Raw genomic sequence first — 26575 nt, 5'->3', positions numbered from 1 at the left:
AAGATATCTTTATTCATACCAAGAAATCTTCTTTTTGGGACTCCTATTTTCATATACTCCAGAATTCAAGCAAGAATTGTAAGAGTCAGAAAATCACAGCGTGGTTCCAAAAAGAAGGAGTAAAAGCAAATGAAACTACTGATGACTTCACTGAATAAAAGACACTTATAAAAGCAAAGAGCGGAAAGAGTCTCTGCATGTTCTAAAGTGGATCCTTAATCAATTAAATGCTACTTGAAAAAAAAACTTAATTTCAAGCCATGGGAAAATAATATACAATTCATACAATTTCATTAATTTATTATTAAATTGAAGGTCTTCAGAGCTATTGAAAGCCCTTCACAGCAGTTTCACCATTTTTTTTGATGCTGAAAGTATGCCTTTGACATCAATACAGAGAAAACAGATGGATAAAGTAATATAATAAAAGCATCATGATGCCATGAACCAGCTTGTAACAGTTTTACTAACAGACTAGATAACAGGCAGAAAAGCAGGTTGACAACAAAGTTGTCATGTTGTGTCAAAGTGCTCCCACCCTCCAAAAAAAAAACCCAAAGCTCTCTACAGGAAGATACAGACAGGCTGGGAAGGAAGGAGCAATGAAAGAGCCAGAGTAAGAATGAAGGACATTTAAAGATCAGAAAAATCCCTGAAGGAAAATATCAACAGTACATCCCAGAAATCAAAGAAAATCTATGTTTAATGGAAATGCAAACCTATGCAGTCAGTGAATCCCAAAGACTAATTTCTTCTATTCTGGATATCTCCTCCTCTCAAGCTGCACACTTCCAAAGGTCACAGCCTTTGTTCAGGTTTAGGGAACCTAGGAAGGGGACAGGAAAATGAGGAGAAAGACAGAAAGAGGCCATCTGAATGCAGCAGCAAAAATCATTCATTAAACCTGGGAGAAGCCCACCTAGAGTCAAAACAGTCTTCCACATTAGAGGTGTGGAGTGCATGCTAGTAGCAGTTGGAGCAGTCTATTAGCAGACTACAGCAGAAAATAAAAGGAAGATAGTGAAAGAAAGGGGCTTGGTCCAAAGAGAAGCACATTTCTTCCTAAACTAGATGGTTTATACTTTTCAAAACACAATTGTGAAATCAAGGCCCACAACAATTTGGCTTTGGAAAAAAAAATATTATTAGAGCAGAATCATCATTACATTCAAAATAATGGACATTTGTACAAAAGTAGAGTCATATGGTCAGCAGTGGACTAAAACTAGTAAAAACATTTTGTCAAAGTACCATCAAAGTAACATCTTACGATGACAAAACCAGGCATGGTACAAAACAAGTGTTTAGTCCAGCAAAGAGAAACTACATCAAGGGTAATAACAATTCTGAGAAACTCATACGTAGAGTAAGGCAAGTACAGAATTGTTGAACCCTGTGCTACATTAGCTGACCTTCATCTTCACAATTATACAAACAAACCCCTTTAGTTATTGCTTTTGGTATTTCTCTGAGGCTCTGGCACATTGGGAAGCAATTTTAGGAAGTACAGTTTACAGGTGCATACAGCAGTTCTTTCTCCAGGTAGTTGTAACATTAAAATGCAGGCTTGTTCATGTACTCTTCCACCGTCTAGGGAAAGAAAAAAAAGAAGAGTCAGTACAGTAACCTCTCAAATCAAACCTTTTCTCCTCTTTACAGACAGTGTAGTTTTGCATGGAATTAGATCAGATGAATTAAAATGTGGAAATAATTCTGCTTTAAAAACATTTTACCGCATTTTAGAATCTGATCTTCAAATCATGACATACCACAGGCTAAACTCATCATGTATAGGCCTTTCTACTTAGCTGGCTTAGTTTCATATGCAAATGCCAGACGACTGTGAAAAATTCTTTGACTCACATAGTGTGTCCCTAGCTAGTTCTACCAGCATGTTGCTTCTTTCAGTATGATGATAGATCCTTCACTACCTAGGAAGAAATGAAGTAAACCCATCACACATTCAAGTGCTTTTGCCATTGCTGGCTCAGCGGTGTATTACAAGAAAATCCTGCAGGGGTCTGAATAAAGCTTATGTATACCTGTGTCCTGCAGAAAATCTACACAGGTGTTTATGAATGAAAGTGGAGTTTGCCAGCACTTACTCTTTCCAACTTTAAATGTTAATAGTAGGTCATCTGTTTCCAATATATTAATGAAACATATTTTTCTGTATTTAGATATACATATGTATACATACAATATAACTGTAGATTATGTTCTTATATTATATAAATATCCTAGATATGTCTTAAACAGTTCCTTAATATAATATCCAAGAAACCTTAGCAGTTAAACTGCCAGAGAGCAATAGCAGTATATAAAGAGCCTCCTGGTGACTTCACAAGATACAAGAAGGTTGAACTGAAAGCTTATGTAACTGCTATCTTAACTGCATTGTTGTACCTATTGAAACTGAACACAAGCCACGTTTAGGTAATTCTCAGAGGTGATTAGCCATATTTTCAGCTCCTGTCAAATATGGAAGATGTAAGAAGATGAGGTATTTGTCTTTTGTGTTCCTCAGCCTTACCTCCTGCAACATGTCAGAGTCTTCTATGGCTTTCACTGCAGACCTCTTTGAAGTTTCTTGTACTTCTCCACCAATTATAAACTCATCAAGAATAAAATAAGCCTTCTCAAAATTAAAAATAATATCCAGCTCACACACCTGCCAGAACAAAAGAACACCCCACATTTAAATCACTTTTGCAGCATTAGAAGCACTACTGGGCCAAAAGTTGTTAAGATGATCAGTCTTGTTCAACACATACACTCTTGTAGCAGTTAGGAGGATGAAGAATACTGCTTGTTATGTAATATCGCAGCTTCTACCCATAATTCTCTTCATACAAATAGCCTAGACTTACAGCAAAGATATTCTGCTTATATTTTATATAATACACTACATTCATACAGGTTTTCAGAGAACAAAGCTGACTTCCTAGCCTACTAACCTTACAGTAGGTCTCATATAGCACTTGTAATATCGGTTACATATGTACATGCAGTTTCACAGAACAAGACTGATTCCCTGTCCTAGTGACCTTGCATCACCAACTGCTTCCTTGTTTTGAGGTGGTACAAACGTAACTCATGGCACAGTGATTTAAATAAGAGACGAATTAAGGTAGTGGGAACTATTTCAATATTCATAGAAAAGATGTGTCTCTTGCAGTCTTTAAACACTTATTTAACCTTCTTCAGATTTTTCTTTAAGAAAAGCACCCACTTTTTCTTCCTTATATCCTTCACTGTTACACAATATTATGAAACAAAGAAAACCAGCATACCTGAAGATGTCAGGAAAGAGAACTAAAGCACTGTCACACAGGACTGAAATAATTTTCCTGAAGTCTCCCCTCAAATTCTATTCCAAGAAAAGCTTACAAAGCATGAAGATTAACTAGGGAAGGTGGTGGTAGTGTCGGAAAAACAACCTTCTGATAGTTTTAGCACTATTTCATGAAATATTCTACTAATGAGTTCACTCTGGATTGAAAGAGACTACAGGGCAAATAGTGCAGATAGAAACACAAACTAAAACAGCTTCAGACAACTGTTTGTTTATCAGACTGTCAGGAATGCAGTTCATAAGGAAAGTGAAACCTACATTTCCAAAGTATCTGTCCAGAAGCTCTACGTATCGGTGAACGACCTCTAGTGTCAGGAGTTCATTGTCCTGGTCTTCTATTGCACAACAGAAGTACAAACTAGCATACCTAAGGAAACAAAGGCAAAAATGTGAGAGTGAACAGCTGGATCTTCAGTGCTCTGTTCTAAGTTACATAAATGACAGTTAATGTCCATCTGGTCTCTAAAATAACACACTTTTATTCTTGTGGTGTCCCAGAGAACACTTAAAAAGATAATTTAAAGGAATTATTAATTTAGTTAGAAAAACAAACTCCACTCTTGGCAAAATGGGATGCCTCCAACACTGGTCTTAATAAACCTAACAGTAAATCAGTGCTACTCACCTGCTGCATCAGCACCACAGTTAATTAAACTGCAGAATGTGTTACTGGTCTTCATTAAAAAAATGAAAGCAAAAATAAAGGTGGAAGGCTACTGGCCATCAAATGACTGACAGTATTTTACATAACGTATGAAACTGCTTAAACCAATCTTCATGACTAACTGTCAGCAAAACTTTCTGTTTAAATCAACCCAAGATGGGAGCAGTGATCCACACCAATTCTCTGGTACTGTGGCTGGAGGCTCAATCTGTCACATCATCTAGTCAGATGCTTACATCCATCACAGCAGGGAGCTCTAATTTTTGCTAAATGGGAGATGCTGCTTAATTTGTAGTGTGCCATACCTTAAGGCTACTGTTGTTTGATACAACTTTACATGAATTAAGTCAGTGAACACTTAGCATCCTGTAGCTGGGGACCAGTGATATGTTTGGAAAAGGAAATGGGAATTAACACCTTCCAGAGCAAGAAATATTCAAAGACAAAATATGACACAATGTTGAAATTGCCTCAGAACAGTTCCTGCAACCACCCAAAGAGTCTGAAAAAGCACAGCACATGTCTCAGCAGGCTTGGGAGCAGTGAAGCCTAAAGCTTCCTAACAAAATTTCAATCACCAATATTAAGTTATTCCCCTTTTTCTCTTTTGACAGATTGTGTAAGTAGTCTGCACCCACAATTTACACTGCCAATTTATCCAGGGACACTGTGCTGTTACACACAGTTACATAGCTGATGGCAGGCTCCTATTAGCTTAGCACTTAGTGTTTTGTATGCTGTTTTTCTTAAAGTGAGCCTTTATTTTCCCTGTTTTAGCACGTGTTATTTATATGAATAGTAATTATATGCTCTCATAAAATTACTCACACCTTTTGTAAACAAGCTTGAGGTCTTTCCAGTCAACAAAACTACTTGTTTTTTGATTGCGAGACAAAATAATCTGAACAATTTCTCGAATGATCTTTTTCTTCTCTTTATCAGGTAGCGTCGTGTACCATTTCTGAAGCCTTAACTTCCCCTGCCGACTGAACAGCAGTATAAAGTGTATCTAGAGTAAACAAAGCAACACGGTTAACGCTGGGGCCATGGCCAGAGAAGAACATTCCACTGCCTGACACTGAAATCTGTGAGATCTCAGTGAAGGCATCTCCAGCCCTGGAGTGACGTTTGGATGTGCCATCAGTGTGGTCTGCAGGAGGCTGGGCAGAGGAGCAGATATCCCTCTCCTGTTTCTTACCCTGGCAGCTCTCCCCTCCCTGTGGGACCTCTCCCCATAGCATCCCCTTTGGATTCTCTCCCACCCGTCCTCCCTTACCTTGTGCAAATACCTGCTTTGCTTCCTATTCTGCCACTTCCTTGGGGAACATGAGGAGCATCACCACTTTGCAGTAGTGAGAAAGAGGGTCCCCACCCCTCCACCAGCAAGATTAGATACCTTAGTGAAGGGAATAAAGACTTATATCCCACAGTGCTAGGGAGGTCAAGGATGCAGTGTGGCACAAGACTAGAAATATGAATACTTAAGATAGTAATCATAATCACTTACAATTCTGGTATTCTACTATTTCAGGTCACAGACAAAGCAGCACATTCATAGAAGAGGCTTATAAGAAGCAGAAGAAACCCACTACTTTGGAAAGATAGCTTGACTAGTTTTACTGAAGAAATTACCACAATACAAATACTTTTATTAGCAGATGAAATTAACTGACCATACTAAGTCTTTAAGCAGTATGATAAATCATCTACCCACAGCATGAAAATGGCTTTAAGAATGCAGGAAATCTTTGAGGATGACATCATGACGTCCATCTCAACGGGACACCTTCCGTTGAATGGAAAAAAAACCCACAGCCTAGCAGGGATAGAGATGTTTGTTTCCAATGGCTGCAGACACTGTGAACTGCCCTGCTCTGGATAGGCATCCCCATAATTTTTTCACCAGTAGCAATGTTTGGAGAGGCCATGAACTTGAAGGATGTCCAATTGCAGTAACAACCATGTGCATGACAACAGGCACACTGCCAGTTGCCCATGCAGAGACAAGACTACCCCTGATGCTGGGGGGATCAAAAGAAGCATAAGATACATGCTTTCCTCACTCACAAACCTTGCAAATGCCCAACAGAAGAGCTGGCAGGTCCCTTGCCACATCCCCATTAATCTAGCCTTATCTTTCCCTATAGCTTTTCAATATACACCCTACTCTCTTCTCCCTCTTGTTTTCTATTCCATCTTATTCCTGTACTTGTATTTCCCTGTCACTCCATCTCTCCAGCAAGGATCAAAGTTAATGTTCACAATTACTATTAAGATCATAATGCAGACTTCTGTAAAGGAAGAATCATTCTAGGCTCTGGTGAAGTCCAAGCAGAGAAATACATCAGAGAAGCTTCTTTGTAAAAGAAAGAAAGAAGGGTAAGTAAAAAAGCTACTGGATTTTAAATAAAGTTTTAATTAATAATTCAGAACAATTCTCTAGCTATTAAGTCTCAGAGTTATTGAGTATTCCAGAGATAAGAATTGTGACTATATTGAGAAAGACTTCAAAGGTGGATCATTCTGGGGAAAAGTGGACTGTTTTATTCATGTGCCTGTGGCAGGATCTGCTGCTGGAAATACGGCTCTTGCCATCATTAGTCTAATGTGCTTGATAAAATTACAAGGATTTTGTTTTGAATCCTGTAATACTCTCCAGATGAGCTTGCTAAATAGCAACAATTATGATGCTGGCAGTACATGTAGCTTGATTACAGTGTGAAGATCAAAGCATCATGTTCTTGCCTTTCTCTGTTCATATAACCAGCTGGGTTTTGACATGGTAATGATCCAGCTGTCAGATACCCTATCCCAGCAGATGAAGGGACAGTACTTACTGTACATACACTTGTCCACTAAGACAAGCGGGATGAATGGAAGAGTTATTTTCTTGCTGCACAGCACATTAGCTCCAAAGCCTTTGTAAAGATAAGTGCATTTCGAAAAGCAGCGTAGGTTCTGCAGATAAGAGGAGCAGCTCAGCAGGTGTCCATTTAAAAGCAATCAGGCAGGAACAGGTAACAGCTATTTGATAAACAAATTCCTAAAAAATATGGTGAATCAGATAGGAGAGGATGATCAGATTCAATTGAAAATGCAGGGAATTAGTCAATGAGTCTCTCTCAAAAGCTGACAGCATGTTCAGCACAAGAAGATCGTGCTGTTTGAGACATGCTCAGGAAGAAACATATTTGCCTGCAGTGCTTCTATAGGAAAGATGAAAGAGTGTTCTAGCTTAGGTTCAGCCGTTGGACCCAAAAGATGTTAAATCTGAGTGCCTGCAAGTAGTGTATGTATCTCCAGGAGAACAACCTTATGCCTCTAAAAGGTTAAATACCCAAAAGCCAGGGGATCACTGTGAATATGACCACCATTTTCTGCTGATTAGCTTACTTCAGGGTGTTATGCTTCATTCATAGGAAATGAAAATGCTTTCCTTTTGAAACTCCTTTGAAAACTTCACTGTTTCTTACGAAGTTGCAGTTGATGTTTCGCCACCACCTTCATGGGCAGAGACAACACTCCTTGCAACCAGAAAATATCCACTAATGCTCTTAAACACATCAAGATTCATATACAAGCTTAAAAAAAACCCATCTTTTGGATCCCACTTCCCACACTGTTTCATATGCAGGATGTAACTGCATAACTCATAAGGCAATTTTACTATTATTGAAATATATACAGCTAGAAAACAGATAAAAGCCTGTAGTATAGCTCATTTCTAATTTTACAGTCTGAAGCAAAATAGTGTACCCTCAAGCCTGGGTAAGTATTACTGCCCAGTTGAGAGCTCCTGTAACAAAACAACATATTAGAAAATTACAGATACTTATAAAATATTGTGGGTTCATTTTCCCTCTTTTGACTTTTCTTCCTTTTTCTGATTTCTAAAGTCCATTCAATCTGGGGAACTCTATAGAAAGTAAAGAATATTACCTTCTCAAGAGGTTAAATGGCTTAATTCCTGTGAGTGGTAAGCATCCAGTTGCTACATATGTTGTTCCATTCAGTTCAGCCACACTGATATGATACAACACAATCCTCACTCTCACAGCTCTGTTCATTACAGTTCACAGGAAAAATTCTGATGCATCAATAATCCTGGAAACACTGAAGTGCTGCACAAACACAAATCTAGCAGCTCATCTGTTCCTCGCTCCTTGACTGTGTAAACATACTTGCTTTCCTATATTGCTAATGACAAGATGGATGTTGACTAAGGAATTTTGGATTGGTTTTCAGCAGCCAAAATACAAATAGAGGTGATTATCCCAAAACATTTTACTTATCTTTAAAAATTCTAATGCCAGAGGCAAACACAGGCAAATTACTTGCCTTAAGCAAAATACCTTTGAAGCAGGATGCTTGGTGTCCTTTCCTACCATTCTAGGGTGCTGGCTGTGACTAACAATCACCAGACCCATGGCGGATGCCAGAGGGAATTTTTAGGTCCAAGCCTGAGTGGGTCGGGATGAGAAGTGCAGCTCCTATGAAAAGCATCAGCTGTCTTCACATGTAGTCTGTGGAGACAAGCTTTGGTCTAGGAGCTGAGTATGATTTTATTAGCTTGTTTTACTAAATCAGACCCAACCACCCACAGCACTGTGTAAACTGATCTTCATAAACTTCTGCAAGTAGCCTAAATGACTGCATTTTGTATTTGTAGGCCACTATTTTCTAGCTGGAAAAATAGGGATTTTTTAAAACCAAGCATGTAAACCAGATTTCTAAACCTGAGCTCTGAATCAATTACAGCTGTAAAGTATACAACAGGTTGTAAAGTTATGGAGCCTTCTGCTTTATACAGATAAACAAAACCGTGCCAGGATAACAAACAATACCTTCAGTTTCCGAGCTATGAAACATCCAAAGGTAGACTTGGACATGAAATCATAGAATCATAGAATAGTTAGGGTTGGAAAGGACTTCAAGATCATCTAGTTCCAACCCCCCTGCCATGGGCAGGGACACCTCACACTAAATCACATCACCCAAGGCTTCATCCAACCTGGCCTTGAACACTGCCAGGGATGGAGCATTCACTACCTCCCTGGGCAACCCATTCCAGTGCCTCACTACCCTCACAGTAAAGAATTTCTTCCTTAGATCCAGTCTAAACCTCTGCTGTTTAAGTTTCAACCCATTACCCCTTGTCCTATCACTACAGTCCCTAATGAATAGTCCCTCCCCAGCATCCCTGTAGGCCCCCTTCAGATACTGGAAGGCTGCTATGAGGTCTCCACTCAGCCTTCTCTTCTCCAGGCTGAACAGTAAACTAACACACATTGAAAATGCAAAATAGAGAAGGTTTACATGTGCACAAACAGCAAATGTAAGAGAAATACGCAAAACTAATACACTGTGATATTTTTTCCCCACCTTCCTTGGGAGACCTCTCTAATGAGCTGTCATGATCCAATAAGCAGCTCACCCAAGTTTGTCTCCTGGACTGCAACCTGCCAAGACTGGAGGTCTCCTTCAGCGCAGCCTTACCCAGTATTCAGTCATTTCGCACTCAAACTGATCAAACACTTCACAGTTGGTTCACTGTTTTCAGACTCAGACCATTTGTTGCTTTTACAGATGTTTTAAAACTTAAAAGTAATCTGTACTGCAATATTTTTAGTACAACTGTCTAAAGGGTTCCAGACTATATTCTGTTACATACAGAACCACCTGTAGGGATATCAAATAAAGACAACTACACAGTAAAACAAAGCAGCTTCCCTGACTCCCAGTTTCTCTAGTTTACTGTCCAGTGACATAAACCTGTAAAAGATGGCAGGTTTATTCCTGCAAGGTGAACTCCAGGGGTGAATGCAGCGAGGCTCTAAATCACCCCACTTTGAGAACTTGTGCTAGAAATGCTTTTCCTCCTCCATACTTCAACCTGCATTTACTGACTGGTTTCAAACCTGTTCTGTGGCATCTGGGTGCTCCAGGCCTTTTTGTGGGAGAGGACAGGAAAATAGGAAGTCTCCAAGGAGCCTAAGGGGAGGAAAGGCAGAAGAGGAGATGGCAGCTGGAAGATCTAAAAGCAAACATCCTTCTCTTCCCTGGGTGCTTGGTTTGGGCAAGGACTGATTTGGCTAGGTAGCTCTTTCAGTTCAGCAACACTGGGCTTAGACTCTGACTCAGGTGTAACCTTTCCAAATCCAGTTAAGAGCCCCCCCCCCAAACAAAGCCACCTTTATAAAACAGAAAGATTCCTGAAACTCACAAGTTAACCAAGATCTGCAAATTAGGAATAACTATTCCAAAACAGACAGCTTGGTAGAACTTGGAAACTCTTCGAGATTTTCTTTAGAAACTTCCAGTTTAAGCCTGCTGCTGCCAGTAGGGCAACAGGTAACATGACATGCTAATAAAAACACATAGACCACATAAAAAGGAAAGTGGGATGAATAAAGCCACACCTTTGGCTGCTGACATGGCAACAGCTGCTGACAGGGGCCTGGGGAAAACCAGACTGACTGGCCATACCTGGTGGAGAGGAAGCAACCTTTTAATCATCAAGTTCTGTGTTACCTTAGAGAGTCAAGAGAGTCATCTTGAAGTCTGCTTGACCGTCTGGCACTGTTTCAGCCTGAGTTCATATTCTGTTAATTATTTTTCATTCTTTCCTCCAATATGAACAAATATTTCCCAACATATTTCTGTCCAGAAATTTTTTATTAGTTTTAATTTTCACATCACATCTGAAAATGAACAAATATTACTTTCATTAAACTGATTCTTTGAAAAAGTATGAGCATCCAAAGTATTCCAGACATTTGCAATTTGCGGGGGTTTTTTTCCCCTGAAACATTCAGAGAATAAAAAATTCCTTTTAGTTTTTTATTTGTTTAGGGTTTCTTAAATTTTTTTGGGGGAGGGGGAAATAACTATTTTAATTTTTCCCTGAAAAAATAAATAACTACACTGTGAACACACAGACAGTTGGAATGCCAGGCACTTGGGATTAGTAAAATACAGTCAATGGACAGCTACTGCATTAACAATCCAGCCACATAAGGAAGAGAGAGAATAAGAGCACACTGAAGTATAGGTACTTCAGTATTCTGCTGCTGCACCAAGTCCCCATCTGGCTACTGACCTTTCACACACACACCTGAGGGTTTAAAAGTAATTATGTAAAATCCAAACCAGGCTACTTCTTTACTTGTTTACTCTGCTACTAAAACCTTTTATTCACAGCAGTGCAGAAGCTGACAAATGTTTGCTAAATACTGTAGAATCTCTGCTTTAAAACATTTATTTAGTCAGCATAACATAAGCAGATAAAAAAAAGAAAGTAAGTGAAAAAACAGCAACATAAAAATACTATAGTAGCATATTGCTGCCTAACTGGCACAGAATTCTTTCTCGCTTTACCTTCATTAGGAAAATTTCTGAACAATTTCCCCTAAACAATACATCCAAAGTCCATGCAATAAAAGCTGTGCCAGATCATTACAGGCACACATGACTACAGTTACACACTGATTTAATGCTTTTCATGATACAGAAATCACCTTTTTCTTATTGCTTAAAATTTTAAATTGACCAGTATACCAATATTTAGAGAATATTTACAGTATTGATCCAAACAACAACCTCACTTGAGTTAAATAAAACTATAATCAAAACAGTATAGTTGGGCCAAAACCATCTTGAAGGTCCTCACTTCTGACTGCTACCTGAGGATCAGAAAACAAAGCTCAAGGAAGCTGTAAGTACACCACAAGCTCCCTCCAGCTCTGCTCCTGTTTATCGCTGCCTCCAGCAGGTCTACTCCTCCCACCCTTGGCTCATTTCTCATAAACAGGCAGCATTCCTTCAACAACATCCTCCTTACAGTACAGGCATGCTTGTGCCTTCTCTTCTCAGGCTGCTGGACGTCCCATCAACAGCAAAACCTAGTTTCCAGCACCTCTCCAGAGAGGAGAGACAGCATAGCTTTGCAAGATATTTCCTAAGATGTAGATACAGGCAATGACATCCTGGTTTTACAGAGGATAATTATCCCAGTTGTCATAAATCACTGCTTTTTTATTCTTGCATGTGGAATTTCTCTTGTTCCTAGCCAATAAGCAAGAACAGACCCAGGCACAGGGTTTGCATAAAACCTGCCTCCAACTCTGCAATTTAAGAGGAGGCCAGTGACCACACCATAGCTGTGTGAACCAGAGATGGCACTCACACCTTCACAATCTCAGCTCCAGGGACAGACAGTTGCAGGGATGCTAGCTGGCTGACCTTGCAGAAAGCAGCACAATTTGAAGACACTCAGTACAATTATTAACTGGGTGATCACTCCCTTCTGTCTCCTGGGTTGGGCTCTCAGAGTTGTTTTTATTTGTTTACACATTTTTGGGAGGCAGTGGAAATCTTTGCTAGGTTACTATAAGCAGGAGGAGCCCAGGGGAGAGGCTGAACAACCTGCAGAGAGCTGCCCCTCATTCACTATAGCCCCAGTGTATTTTAGTCACAAGAAGCCATTTTCCAGGTCTGTTCCTTGAACACCTGATGAAGAAACAGAGCTAAAATCTAGCCCAATGGACTCTGACTCAAGGTGCGGCCTCTTTCAGTTTCATTTCCAGTTTATCTCATCAGCAAAGCCCTGCTCTGTGAAGGTCCTGCAGTGCCCTTCCCTTGCCTCTGAGCTTCCAAGGAGCAAAGTTAAAAAGTCTTGCACTGGGACAGGGTAGATACATCAGAAGGTGAGGAGTTTCCAGGTACCTCAGCCAGCTGACAGATAGTGCTTCAGCCTGGGGATGCCCGTGCCTGGTGCAACAGGAATGCTGCAGGTCTGCAGCAGCCTCACACTCATCCCTCCAGTAGCCAGCAAAGATGCTCACAGAAAACCTGAGCTCCAGAAGGACCAGAGATTCACGTGAGTTAGGATCACATTTGTAAATGACTCTGAAGAACACAGAGTAGTTTTTTAGAAACACTGAAGCATTTCATTTAGTCATTTTCAATAGAGAAATTATCCATTTTCCCTTTTGAAATGTCATTTTTTCATTAAGGTAAAAAAAAAAACATCATGGATCTAATAATCTAAGCAGAAAAGAAGCAACCATTGTTTACAGAAGGCCAAAGCCCATTATCTCACAAAATGCTTTATGCTGGCCCAAAATTCAGCCTCTTGGATGAAAAAGTGGAGCAGAAAATAATTCTGCCATTCATTTATCCAGCTCTTTTCATGAGACTTGGAAAGGAAATACCTGAGATACTGCACCTTTCCCATCTCCTGAGCCTGGTGGCTGTTGAGCTGCAAGTTTCATAGAATGGGTTGGGTTGGAAGGGACCTTGAAGCTCATCTGGTTCCAATCCCCCTGCCACAGGCAGGGGCACCTTGCACTAGAGCAGGCTGTTACAAGCCCTGTCCAGCTTGGCTTGAACACTGCCATGGATGATGGGGCAGCCACAGCTTCTCTGGGAAACCTGTTCCCATGTCTCACTACCCCATGGCTTTTCTAGAGCTCAGAGCTGACAGACATTCACCCAACACTTCACATGTTCTCCTTCCAGCATACAGCATTCCGAGACATAGCATATTTATACAGTTCACAACACAGTAAATTTTTCCATTTTCTTAAAACAAAAAATCATTCAATTTCTCATTCCTTGGTGGTTTGTGTCTATCACACACCTCAGGAGACTAAGCAGAGGGTGATGACCATACAGGAGCTCCTGCATTGGTTAATGGGCCATGGAGAACTCAAGTGTCTGAGCAAAAATACCTTCAAGCTCCAATGTCAGGCAGCAAGGACAGGCATTTACTGGCTGGTGAAGAGGGATTTTAATGCCCTGTGTTCTCTTCTTATTTGAACAGAGGATAGCAGATGGACATCCTACACAAATTCAGCCAGTCAGAGAAGAAAAAGAGACTGGTGCATAGCATAGCTGGGGTTATACCTACGGTATCAGGAAACATAAACCCAGGACATACTAGGCCAGAAAGACATGCCTGGCCAGAAAGGCATGTCAAGCTTGCCTTCAAACACACAAATGTAAGGTTTACTTTCCCATCCTACCCCAGTGACTCTCCATGCTATATTCCTACTCACAAATGAAATACTATTTGTACATGACTGGCTCTTGCAACTCTAAACTGCAACATCTGCAAAAATGCAAAGGGCTGCTCAAGAAAGCATACACCCAAAGCAGCCAAGCAAATGCAGATGACAGCCTGTAGGAATAGGACAGTAGGGAAATGAATGGGCAGAGACGGTAATTAGTAGCTTAGTGTATGTGATACAGAAAGAATTCCTATTACAGGAGCAGCATGGTTTTAATGTAGGCATCCCTGGAAACACTACAACTGGCTCACATAAATGCTTGATGTACTGCCAAAGCATAAATCTTGTACTTCAGGGAGGAGCAGCTCTACCTGTCCTCCCTGAACCATCTGTTTCCTCACTACCTTCATCATTTTGTCCCTTTGCTGCTCTTGCACATAACTGATGCTTTCAGAAGGCAGAAGGTCTATGGGATGGTTTATAAAGTATGGCACTCTGAAATGATGAAAGATACAGGAAAGCAGCAAGTATTTTACATGGTCCACAGACTTGGCAGCGTTATTTCTGTCTCCTCATAGCCACAGCTGTCCATTAAGACTCTGGCCCTTTTCCTGCATTTGCTTACCACCACATACCATGGCTTTCTCCAAAGCCCTCCAGGCACTCCACGTCCTAGTAATAACTCCTGGCTCTGAGACATGCCTACAATTTCCTTATTTGCAAGTGAAAATAAATTAAGAGATCACCTAAGCAAAGAATCAGCAGATGATCCATCATAGCATTTCTTTTGCTCTCCGGAAATGAGCTTATTATCCTGGGACAGTGAAGTGCGCATCACAATTACTGCAGAGCCAGCCACTCCAGAGTGCTCTCTAGTGTAACAGTAACAGCCTGTAACGAGTGAGTACTTGAGAGAGAACATATAAAACTGGAAGAGGACCACATCAACAGTCAGAGATAAAGAACCCTAGAAAACATTTTTCCTGACAAATCCGATAAAATGCTATTCAAAAGCCCAACTGAATGACAGAGTAACTGAATATCGAACTATGGATCACCCTCTGAGCAGTACTCTGAGCTGAGGAGCTTTCAGAAGGGAACATGTGTAACATAGCAAGTGTAAAATCATTCTGGTAGTCCTGTCTCCAGGAATCACAGGTTTAAGGATTCATGGCCAGAAACTGGATCCAGACAATGCACTTGTGGACCCATCCTCTATGAACCTCCTTAACTATTAGGACACCTACAGCACCCTTTTGTTTTGTTTAGTGCCTAAAAATTTAACAGGATGTAGCCTGATACTTCCTGTACCAACCATTCTTTCTGGCATTTCTGACTTCATGCATTTCTGTCTCTTCCCCTGTAGTCATCTCTTTCCAAGCTTAAAAGTCTATCTACTCAGGATCCATTCCATTATCATTATCTACTCACACTAACAACTCACCGCAAGACAAACTAACACAGAAATACCACATGGACTTTTTTCCCCCAATGTAAAACACTGCCTCAAACAACAAGAATCATTTATTTGCAATTTTTTTCCTCCTTCCCTCATCTATTCTAATCTGCTGCCCTTCTTGTCTTTCAGAAGTGAATGCCTAGAAGCAAAGTTCGTCTTTGCTAGGTCAATACACAGCTGTATCACAGAGTGGAAAAAAACAGTCATTCTTCAAACTGTGGACAGTAAATTCTGCGCAGCACTGAAAACACCTTTTGCAGACCTGTGTCTGTATTAACAATTAAGGTCATTGAGACTGTTGGTGAGGTCAACATTCAGGGTAGCTGAATGTCCATTGCCAGATGTCAGCAGCTTCAATCATATTTCCACTTCTACATCAGTGACTGGTATCAAATGCCTTGCTAAACGGAAACAGTGCTTGCCAACTCCTTTTCTAGTCAGGCCAAATCCATTTTTAGAGCCCCTGTGCTCCATGGGATTCTTTTGATCTTTGTCCAGGATTTCAGATCATGCCCACAAGTACTAATTTTTCTCATTGTGCTGATGAGCAACACAGAATGGAGGGAAGGAGGCCCTTTACTATGCAGACACCAGTCCTGCACTCAAAGCTATGCAAGCAGAGCCATAGACTGTCATGAAAGTAATGCTGATAACACCGAGGTGGCAGAGGGATCAAGGTGTCACAACACTTACAGGCACGAGAAACTACAGTAACAGGTATTCTTGGAGAAACTAATCATTTTCTCCTCTGTGTTCTCCCCCTGCTCTTCAACTCTGCTGAGACAGCAACTCTTCAGGACATGTTTCTCTACTGCACCCATACATGTCAGGGAGCAGAATTTAGTCTCTTTACTATAAAGTCTTTGTTTAAGCATGCTACAAAAATAGCAGCCAGGCAGAAAAGCTGACTTTCTCAGTAGGATGTGAAGTTAGATTTGCTAAACAGGCTCGTTCCTGAAACTTCCTTGGAAATCTGCAACAGAGAAAACAATTGAAACAACCTTCCTGCTAAGACACCATACCATTTGCACAAGTACCTTCCACTCAGACTTCAAAATATAGAAAAAAGGTGGCAAACACAATTACGTCATTCCAAACTGGAGGAACTGATCTACGGAGAGTTTAAATGACCTGTTGAAAGTTCTTCATTCGTGAGCCTGAATAAGGCTTATTCTTGGTTTGTAACCCAGTAACCTTTATTTCTTGACACATAGCCCAGTGTAACAAGCCCTTCATGGAGACTGGCTGACAGACAGAAGAATTTTAAGCAAAAGAGTGGCCTGACAAAAGCAGCCTTTCATCAGCACTGGTTCTACAATAGAAGGGGGTAAGGCTGGCAGCACTAGTTAATGGAGTAACACCAGCAAGGGTTTGTTCTATGACCTCAGAAAAGGACAAAAAAGATAATTATTAGTTGTAAGAATGCACACTCACCTTATAAAATTATAACAATCAATACAGCAGACAGTCTCCAAATTGTCCATAAGCAGCAGTATTGTAAGCAGCGCTCCCCTGGGACCGCCGTGAGTGCTTTGAAAACTGGCATTTGCGAAGTGCATGCATCAGGGAGAGTTCTGAGATCAGCTTCCCTGAAATCAGCTCCCATATTTACTGACCTTCACGAGCAAAATAGGAGCTCCAGTTGTTTACATAAGCTTTACCTGAGGGAAGTGGCTATGTAGGGCTGTCTCGGGGTGTAACCAGAAAGCTTATATCTACACAGGGACTTAGGGTGTGTGGAGACTGTTGCCATCTGTAAATTCATTACTGTGCATACATATTTGCAAACATAATGACAGGTACACCTTTCTAAACACACTAAACTAACACATATTTAGCATTCTGGCTAAACCACTGAAAAGAAACAACTTAGTTCTGCCTTTGAGGATAGAGAGAAACAACGAAACTTGACCTCCAATGAAGGAGTTGAGAGGCTTACCTTCTGCCAGTAACTGGTGTTTCAGATGCACACAACAGACAAACTGTACATGACAGCAGCTCCAGGCACACTTGCAGAACCTGCCCCAAGTCCAAATTATCAAGCAGCAAGATGCTTTCTCAATTAAGAGGCATCGCTGACTATCTCACTGCTTGAGAGCCTGCAGTCCTCCTTGGGGAAAATCCAGCCATTATTCTGAGGATATCGGTCAGTACGCTTAACAAAAGAGAATAACCACAGCAACCTTTACTGATCCTAGCAAACCACCACCAAGTACAGCACTGGAGAGCCAAAGGGCCTTCTTCCCAAAATCCTGCTTGCCAGCCCTTCAACCTGAAGGGCTGCTGCCCCCTTCCAAACTGAAACAAACTGCTGCTGCCACCTCAGGCCCACCAGGGAGCTGGGTTGCACACGTACACTGGCTGCCAACAGAGAACATACAAGGAAGAGAACCAGACCCATATGCTCTCTCACGGATGCATTAATTGATGGAAAAGCAGAACTAAATTCCTAGGATCCCCATGAGACCAGGCAGTTGAGCTAGAGGCAAGGCTGCCGCCCAAGCTTTCCAGTTACCCGGCACCAGGGAATACACGTGGGGAAAAGCTCTTCCCAATGCTCCCGTTACAAGAAACCCCACTGCCCAGCACTGCTCCGCTTTGACCCCAGAGCCAGCCAGCAGACAGAGATCGCTATGAAACCACATTCGATCCTTCTCCAGGCGCTGGAGCCGACTTGAACCTCAGCTCCTCAAGTTACAGGAAGACTTTATAAAGCCTCTCTCTGTAACAGCCTTGTTTTCCTGGTTGGCTATGAAAGGCTGTCAGCATGACCCCAGCTCACCCCAACGGTCACAAGGCAAAAAGAATATAACTTCAATTTCCTCAAAACAGGTGCTAACCTTGTTCAAGCCTGCTTGGAAATGGTATTTCTGCTCCTCGGAGCAGCCGGCACAGCCCTCGAAAGCAGGCCGGCAATGCACCTTCTAAAGAACACCTTTTACGTCTACTTAAAGCCAACTCGGATTATTCCAGTGTAATGATTATTGAACAAAACCCAAGTTTCCTTCTCCCAAACACAACAGAGCCGCTGCCGCAGCATTCCGGGACCTGCCCGCTCCGCAGGTACACCTGGACGGGGCACCCGGGTGGCAGAGCGGCTCCACGTTCGAACCCACCTCCGCGGGGACTTTGCTTTCTCGGGCAGCGCGCAAACATTTCTGTTTGCTTTCGGCTCTCGGGAAAGCAACGTCCAGGGGGCCCCGCCGAGGGTCTCCAGTCGGACACGCGGCGGGTCTCGGCTCCGGCCGGAGCAACCCGGTCCCCGCGGGTCTGAGGGGCTCGGGGGCAGCTGCCCTCCGCCCTGCTTCCAGCCCGCCCCGCCGAGGAAGCACAGAGAACACGCCCGTCGAGGGGGCTGCGCCGCCGGCCCGGCCGCGGCACCGGCGGGGCAGGGGCAGCCCCGGCCCACTTACCATGGCGTGGCGGCGGCGGGCTCGGAGCCGGCCCGGCCGGGCTGGCTGCCGGCCGCCTCCCTCCTGCCCTCCTCCCTCCCTCCCCGCCCCGCGCCAGGTGAGGCCGCGGCCGCATCGCGCCTTCCCACAATGCCGCGATAGGGCACTCCGCGGGTACCTCCCCCCGCCGCCCGGCAGGGACTGCCCGCGGGCACCGCCGTCGGGTGGGAGAGAGGGGCCGGGGCGGCGTCGGGCTGTCCCCGGGACAGCTCCTCACAGGCCGGTCGCTGTGGGAAGCAAGGGTGCTGATGACCCAAACCCTGTGCTGGTGTTAACCGCTCTAAAGGTGCCTTTCTCGCCACTGTGAAACAAAAACCGCAGTTCATGTCCTCCATCGGCTCTAGTTGCTCCCATTCCAAGCATTCATATACTAAAGACACTGTGATAGAGCAACCAACGTGATTGCTCTGCAGCCCATCTCTATCAAAATGAAACTCTCATAGTTAAAATATCTTAAATGGCTGGGCTTTGCTAACCTGTGTCTTTTGACAGAGCTGGAGGAGAGAGCAAAACAGGAGCAGCTCTGCCGGTAGATCAGCAAACCCCTGTAACCTCTGGCGGGGATTTGCTGATAAGCAGATCTTGCCAAAAAATGCACAACATCCACAGACTCAGCATGTGAATCAAAAGCTCTAAATCCATGCCTAAGTCTTCCCAAGCTCTTACTGGGAGTCTGATCCAGATGCAAACCATCACATGAGCAGAACATGAAAAGACTTAGGATGTTTAAGTCCCATGTTTGTAGTCTAAGGAAGATGTATTCTGCAGTGCATAGCATGCGTCTAGGCCCAAGCGCGATGTGTCTGGATATAGGATATGGTTCCCATTTGCTCTGGGCAAATTGATGCCCTGCTCTTGCGTGATGCCCCTGAGCCATCAGCAAGAAAGGGAAATCCAAAGGAGCTCAGGGACTCCAGGGGAAACTGTGGTGCCAATGGTTGGCACCAGCAGAACCCCTCTTCAGCTTCTGGCCTCAGCAAAGTGGAAACGGTCCCTTGGTCAAAAGCAATTGTTTGTGCACAGTTGAGAGGGCAGCTGGGCTGAAATCCACTCCCAGTTAGAAATGCTTGTTTACAGGAGCAGAGAACATGTGCAGGGTGTGCTCCTTTAACAGTGTGAAGGTAACTTACACACTTCCCTAAGCATGCATGACCCTATTCCTCTCTGCCCTCCATAAGCTTTAATTTATAGAGTCACATAATGGTTTGGGTTGGAAGGAATCTCAGAGATCATCTAGTTCCAACCTTCCACTAGAACAGGCTGCACAAACCCCCTCCAACCTGGGCTTGGACACTGTCAGTGATGGGGCAGCCACTTCTCTGGGCAACCTGTGCCAGTGCCTTACTACCCTCATGGTGAAGAATTTGGTCTAGATAGACATGCTAGCAGTTCACAGTGCTTGCTCAGTTCTGTTCTCTGTAAATTCCAGCCCTATCCCACCAAGCAGCACAAGACATGTGCCAGCTGCTAAGTGCACAACACAAGAAGTACAAGTCCCAGCTGCCTACACATCTCATCCATACTTCATCTGCTCATTTCTCTCTGGCCTATCACTTCCTGAGTACATATCCTGGGCCCATAAAGCAGCACTATCTACAGACCACATCAAGATGGTGCAGCATACACTGCACCATGCTGCCAGACAGCACTGGCCTCCTTGTTTTTTCCTGGGCACTATCTTGCCTTCAGGAAACCTGTTAAATACATGCTTACTGCTATCAGCATCTGTTAAAGTAGACCAAAACCTTCCCCTAGATTCTCTGAAAAATAGCTGAACCAGTAAACAGGCCACACCAAGTGCCACAGTGCCTGTCTAGTAAACATCTAGCTTCCACAGAACCACAGCCATGCTCCTGTCTTTCGCAGCCCCCTGCTCTGCCCATCGTGGCCTACGCAGAACAGAGAGCTGGCTTTGCACTTAAGCCCCAGATGTTCCTCACTGTTAGTAAATGGGGAGAGTCTACAGATACCACTGCATGACTGGGGAAGCCACGTCTCTGTGAATGCTTGGAACCGGATTTGCCTAACATGCAAGAATGTAGGCAGCATAGTGCAATTGTACTACACATGTGGGGCATCAACACTTTCATCTCCAAAATTAAGGGATGAATATCCTCATCACCCCTTCCCCCCCCAAAAAAAAACCCAAACCCTAAGTTCCATGAAAACAGCTCTGTTCAGCCTATGTCTTACTTATGTAATTTACCTTGGTGATGGCCAGTAACTTCTTTTTGCTTAACAACCTGTAACTTTACTTTTCTATGCTAAGTAATTAGGCCCATGAACCTAAGAAAAATAGCCTGCTGCTTCTTTTTTTTAGCAAGTACATCAGAAAAAAAAAGCAGCAGCAGCAAACACATCATGCATACTGTGCACATTAGCAACAGTGGCCGATGTCAACTCACTATGGCAAATCTTGCAGGTTAGCAGACAGAAGTTTGCTGCCCTACAGGAACAAGGCTGCAGATACAGGAGCATGCCTAAATTAGATGCTTTCCAGCATGGAAAGCCAGGCTATACTTAATCACTGGCCAACTAGAAGCAGTAAGGAGATGGAATCCTCCCCTCCCTGTCTCTCCATCACTAGCGCTGAGTGCCTGCATAATGTTATGATAAAGAAGATAGTTCAAACTCCCCAGGTAGGAACTACTGATGGTTATCAGTGTCATACAGCAATGGGAGCAGGGGAAGGTAGCTATGGCACACAGTTGGTGTACCAGGTGAACTGGTGGAGTGATTTTATGCCAGAAAAATGTTGGGTCCTTCCCTTAGACCCAGTTAATCTGAACACAAAAGCTTGCTAAGAAAGGCAAATTTATATATCTAAAGTCAAAAGGGGTGCAAAAAGGCTTTAAGACCCTTCTCATATGGCTTCTGTCCCTGCCTGGAGGAAAATGCTCATACTCCTTTCATGAGGGCCCTGTGAAAAGGTTTTCAAATGAGGCAAGCAGCTTTTTTGTGCTACTATGCACTGCATCCTCTTTGCTTATACTCCATTCTTCTAGCAGCCTGTTGCATTCAGAAGTATAAAATGTTCCCAAGAGTTACAGCGAGTCTTGTGTGCCTAAAGCTGCTGTAAGATCTTCTCTGTCTCCAAGGTGTAGGTTTCACTGAGTCTGGACATGATTTACTTGAAAGGAAGTAATTGTTAAAATGCCAGATGCCTAAAACTGCAACAGCCTTTTGTCTTAGGCCCTCCTAATCTCTGAAAGCTTTATGGACTGCAGAAGCTAATACTGGAGCATGTAAGTAAAGCTGTACATTTACTAATGATCTGCAATTGACTGAGAAGTTATATTCATGTATGTTTCCAGGAAAACAAACAAACCCTGACAGCTCCAATTAAGAGACACAAGCCACTGTCTAAAGAACAGCAGGGAGAGAACTTCTCACCTCCTTAAAAAAACTGCCAAAAATCCCTTCTGAAAAAGACCTTTTTACTGCAGAAAGAAGCCTTTTTACTGACTACCACAGTAAAGGAAGCAGTTCACTGGCCATTTACACTGATTCTAGCAACACATGTCTCAGTGTCTTTTCTCAGCACCTAGACTGAACTGTTGCCAGGCACCTAGGGCCATAGACTACTGTAGTTAAGCAGCCCTGTGTGGAACCAGGAGTTCAGGTTGATGCATACTCCACTTGGTGACTCTACAGGAGACCTGCTGTGCAGGTTTTTTTCCACTTGATATTAGATCTGTAGGGGAAAGAGAAAACTTTAAAAGCCCAATCTAAATTCAGCTGCAGGAGGTAGCTTTTAATTGCAGTTCAGATCAATAGAGAAGCAATCTAACACTTGTTCTTGGTTACCAGGCAGGAGTTTGTACTTTTCCAGACAATTTTCCCTTGCTTTACAAATGTTCCCTTTTCCTTATTTGCTCACACAATCTGGATTCTCCGTAATTTAAGTGCAGAAAAAGCATTCATATCACTGGAGAACATAGCTAATTATCTATCTGTGCCACAGATTTTGGTACCTTATCAGCAGCAACAGCATGCTCAGGAAGTAATCCCAGAGGTTTAAAGTACTAGAAAAGTGTTAAAAATAGCAGTCACAAGCCCCTATAGCCTGTACTGAACTGATAAGTGTATAAAAGTAAAGGGTAGCATTTTATTTAATTTCCCAGCTGCATAAAACTAAGAGCAGACCAAAAGGTAGACAGACATTAATAAAGCCCCATCCAGAATTCTCTGTCAAGAGAAAATGTGTTACTGTAGCCCTCTTGTGTTCAATTGGATTATCAACTATTCAATCCAGCATCCTTCCTTAGAACCCCTTTAAATAAAGGCTCAGCATACTTTAACCACACTGCCATTCAGTTAGTTGCCCTCTACACCTTCCCTTAGTTTCTTTCATGCTTTTCCTCTTTCCATCCCAGCTGTAAAATCTAAGTATATTCAGACTATGCTTGTGAAACAGCAGAGTGCTCAGTTGGTATATTCACACCATAAAACAAGAGAACTGCTGTTTTGGAGTACGAGGACTGAAACATCCCTCATTGCTTGTGACCATGCTTATACTCCTAGCATTTCTTCTCCATAAATGGACTGTCATGAACACAATTTATAGTCTTGTTTCCCTCCTTTAGATGCCTATGAGATGAAGTTTTAAAGTGAGTGCCCCACAGACACCATTTAGACACGTGCAATGTTTCTTTACCCCTACAAAGATGATCCTGACATTCTCCAAAACCTCTAAGTACTATCAACAGTCCTTTTGATCCCCAGTCCTTCCCTACCAATCACCAAGATTAAGAACTCTGGTGTCCACCACTTAGAAATACAGATGGGGATTCCTACAGTCAACCTGTATTTCCACATAAATTTATCTTAGGTTGAACTGGATAAATGCTAAGAGATAACTAAACCTCTGGGTGCCTCACAGAAAGCATGATTCATAGTGTACCAGGGTCTTTGTAAACAAAATTGACAGGACTTAAGAATTTAGTTAGAACAGTTAGATATAAGGCAATTCATATCTTTGTGACAAAAGACAATCTGCAAATGAAGATACCAAATATTCTGAAGACAATCCCACCTAAGTTAGTGTAACACATTGAGAGTAAGTCAAAGAATATGGTTAAACTTCCCTGTGTGAGAACAGATTACATAGTAAAACCGGTAAGTGACTTTGGGTAATACAAGTGAGTTGAAGGGCCATTAGTAACAGCAAGTCTGAGCTGCCTGTATGTTGGGGTGAAAAAGGCTTAAGCTATACAACAGAAAGCAAAGTTTCTAATTACTCCATATATTTCAGTTTACGATTTGGTAAAATATTTAATTTTATGGAAAATAAATTGTATAGATTTTATTACTGACATTTTGATACTTTCTTCCACTGCAAAGTGATAAAACCAGTAACGCTATCTTTGAATCTGTTCAACTATTAGCTTGTACATATTAAAAGAATTTAGTAGACCACACATAGCTGCCTAGAGACCATGCCCTTACTTCCTCCAAAGGGGCAAAAAACTGTGGGATTGTTTGGTAGCAGTCCCTGAAGAGATTGCTGAGAATGCTTGCTTTATACCCACTAGAGAAGCACAGAAAGACTTCAAATGTGATGTTACAACTCACTGAAAGATGCCTGGTCATGACAAAAAGTCAACACCACACCAAAAACCCTTCATTGCTAAGACCTGCCACACAGCTATCTGAAACCTAAGTCTGCAACATAAGGAATGCGAGAAGTGATCAACTATGCATTCTCATTTAGAAACCCAACACACATATTTTAGTACTTTCACTACAAGGACACTGGAGTTCCGAAACATCTTCAAATTTAACTAAATCTAGAGTTCATATACCTTATTTGAAACATTCTGGAAGATGGTGTACACAGACATCTAAATAGGCTTTTCTGACTACACATCAGTAACAGCTTCACTGACTTCAGTCAGCCTTAGAAAAGCTGAGGAGTGTAAGCTGATCAAAATGAAATGTGTCTTGTTAAAAATGGTAAAATTACAGTATTATATAGCATGCAGGCTACTCAGCCAGCCTTCAGACATGGAAGAAGTTTGTGAAATCCTTTCAGATTCCTTCTATTGCTCCTGAATTCCCAAGGAAGCAGTGAGCTACACTACATTAACTGGCCAACATGCAGACATTCCAAGTGTTACAAAGCCAGACAGTGCTGTATTTGAACCTGTTAAGGCGGTGTGTAACTGAGGGATAAGGATGCTTTCCAGCTTGTTCCCATTCTTGCTCTGTGAGAAAGGATCATGAGACAAGTGTAAGTATCTCCTGTGGCTGCAGTTCATATCATCTGTATATATTATATTATGGAGTCTGATTATCCCATCCAGTATAAATTAGTATTTCTGTAATACCTCAGGTCCAAAGGATCTCAGGGAAGGGGCTGATCCTCTGATACTCGATGTTATAAGAACCTTTGCAGACCTCTGAAGAGGAACCAGATGAACAAGAGAAGGGGTCTATATGGGTTGGCAAGTAGGATACAAGATAGGGTTATATATCCCTATCTGGGACCACACAGCAGCTGTTTGTCTGTCAGCTCACTGGTTCATCCTGGGCCTTTAACCCCACTGCTGCAGCTCATTCAGCTCCAAATACAACACACATGACAAGCTTTCCCTCCAACCTAGAACTCGGACATAGGCTATGTAAAGGAGGAGTCAGAGCATACAATGGGGATTGTGCATTCACAGAATGGAAGAAAAGATGGATCATCCAAATAGACTAAATGAATATCAAGAAATATTTTATTATACATGTAATCAAAGTTTAAAAAACAGACAAGAAGGAGCAAGGGACAGGTTTATCTAGCATGTCTTAACTATGCAGGGTACAGAAATACAACTAGTAAAGAATTAGCACATATTAGTACCCTTTGCTCCCCTTCCCTGCCACAGTGAAGGAGGTTATACAAGCAAGATTAGAAATGCTTCAGATCAAGCCTTCTCAGTAATTGCACACTACGGCTGATGTTCAGATTCATGAGAGCATATGTGTCCCTTCAAAATAGTTGCTTATAAACAAAACACTATCTCTTTAGTGGTTTGTAAGCATTACTCATTCAACACCAAGAGTATACTTAAATGACTAATGATTTAGCAGCCATAATTGTCTTGTTATATCTAAACTGATGCTATCTTTAAGTATATCAATTATAGAAAATAGATTCCTTAGGTTTAACAATATGTAGTAGAGAATATATTATCTAGAGGCAAAACTGTAATGCAAAGAAGTAGAGGAAGTATTCACAGGGAAGAGGGGAGCTGCAGGCTAAGCAGGGGGCACGTTGACTAATAGTAACTAAAAATGCCGAAGCTCAGGAGTGCTAGCTGCAAAGGAGTTACACCTCAGTATCATTGGTGTAAGTTTCAGAACATCTAGTTTGAAAAATATGCTATTCCTCCCACATCTACAAACTCCCAGCTCAACTCTTGATCCTAGATCTTCCTTACCTTAAATCTTAAGAACAGTTCTTAAACAGTTCTAGCAATGTAATTCATGTTCTGTCTTACACACTGTGAGGAAGGCTTCTATTTTCTTCCAGAGTCAGATATGAAAAAGTCTGAAAGTGAATGCAGAGCATTATCAAACCTTATTCACCCAGCCTCCTTGCTAATTTACAAGGGTGAAGGCCTTCAGTGCAGAAAGCTGTGACTTTTT

At 42.2% G+C, this 26575-nt stretch overlaps 1 protein-coding gene across 2 annotated transcripts; it reads right to left on the bottom strand.

Moving 5' to 3' along the window:
* Positions 1-448: 448 nt before the first annotated feature.
* Positions 449-18971, bottom strand: AP1S3 (adaptor related protein complex 1 subunit sigma 3). 2 transcript variants are annotated; one of them, XM_034063993.1, is made up of 6 exons: positions 18902-18971; positions 4850-5028; positions 3614-3722; positions 2534-2671; positions 1526-1590; positions 449-826 (listed from the first exon to the last, which is right to left on the bottom strand). In XM_034063993.1, exons 1-5 carry the CDS (start codon positions 18902-18904, stop codon positions 1555-1557), a joined length of 465 nt encoding a protein of 154 aa, XP_033919884.1. In that variant the 5' UTR covers positions 18905-18971; the 3' UTR covers positions 449-826; positions 1526-1554. The 2 variants fall into 2 exon arrangements, with proteins under 2 accessions (XP_033919884.1, XP_033919883.1); XM_034063992.1 differs by lacking the exon at positions 449-826 and having other exon boundaries at positions 1116-1590.
* Positions 18972-26575: the final 7604 nt, after the last annotated feature.

This window comes from Melopsittacus undulatus, chromosome 6, assembly GCF_012275295.1.
Source record: "Melopsittacus undulatus isolate bMelUnd1 chromosome 6, bMelUnd1.mat.Z, whole genome shotgun sequence".
In the NCBI taxonomy this organism is placed as follows: domain Eukaryota; kingdom Metazoa; phylum Chordata; class Aves; order Psittaciformes; family Psittaculidae; genus Melopsittacus; species Melopsittacus undulatus.
Note: the sequence above shows the minus strand (reverse complement) of the source record. Positions and strands in the feature narration are given on the sequence as shown.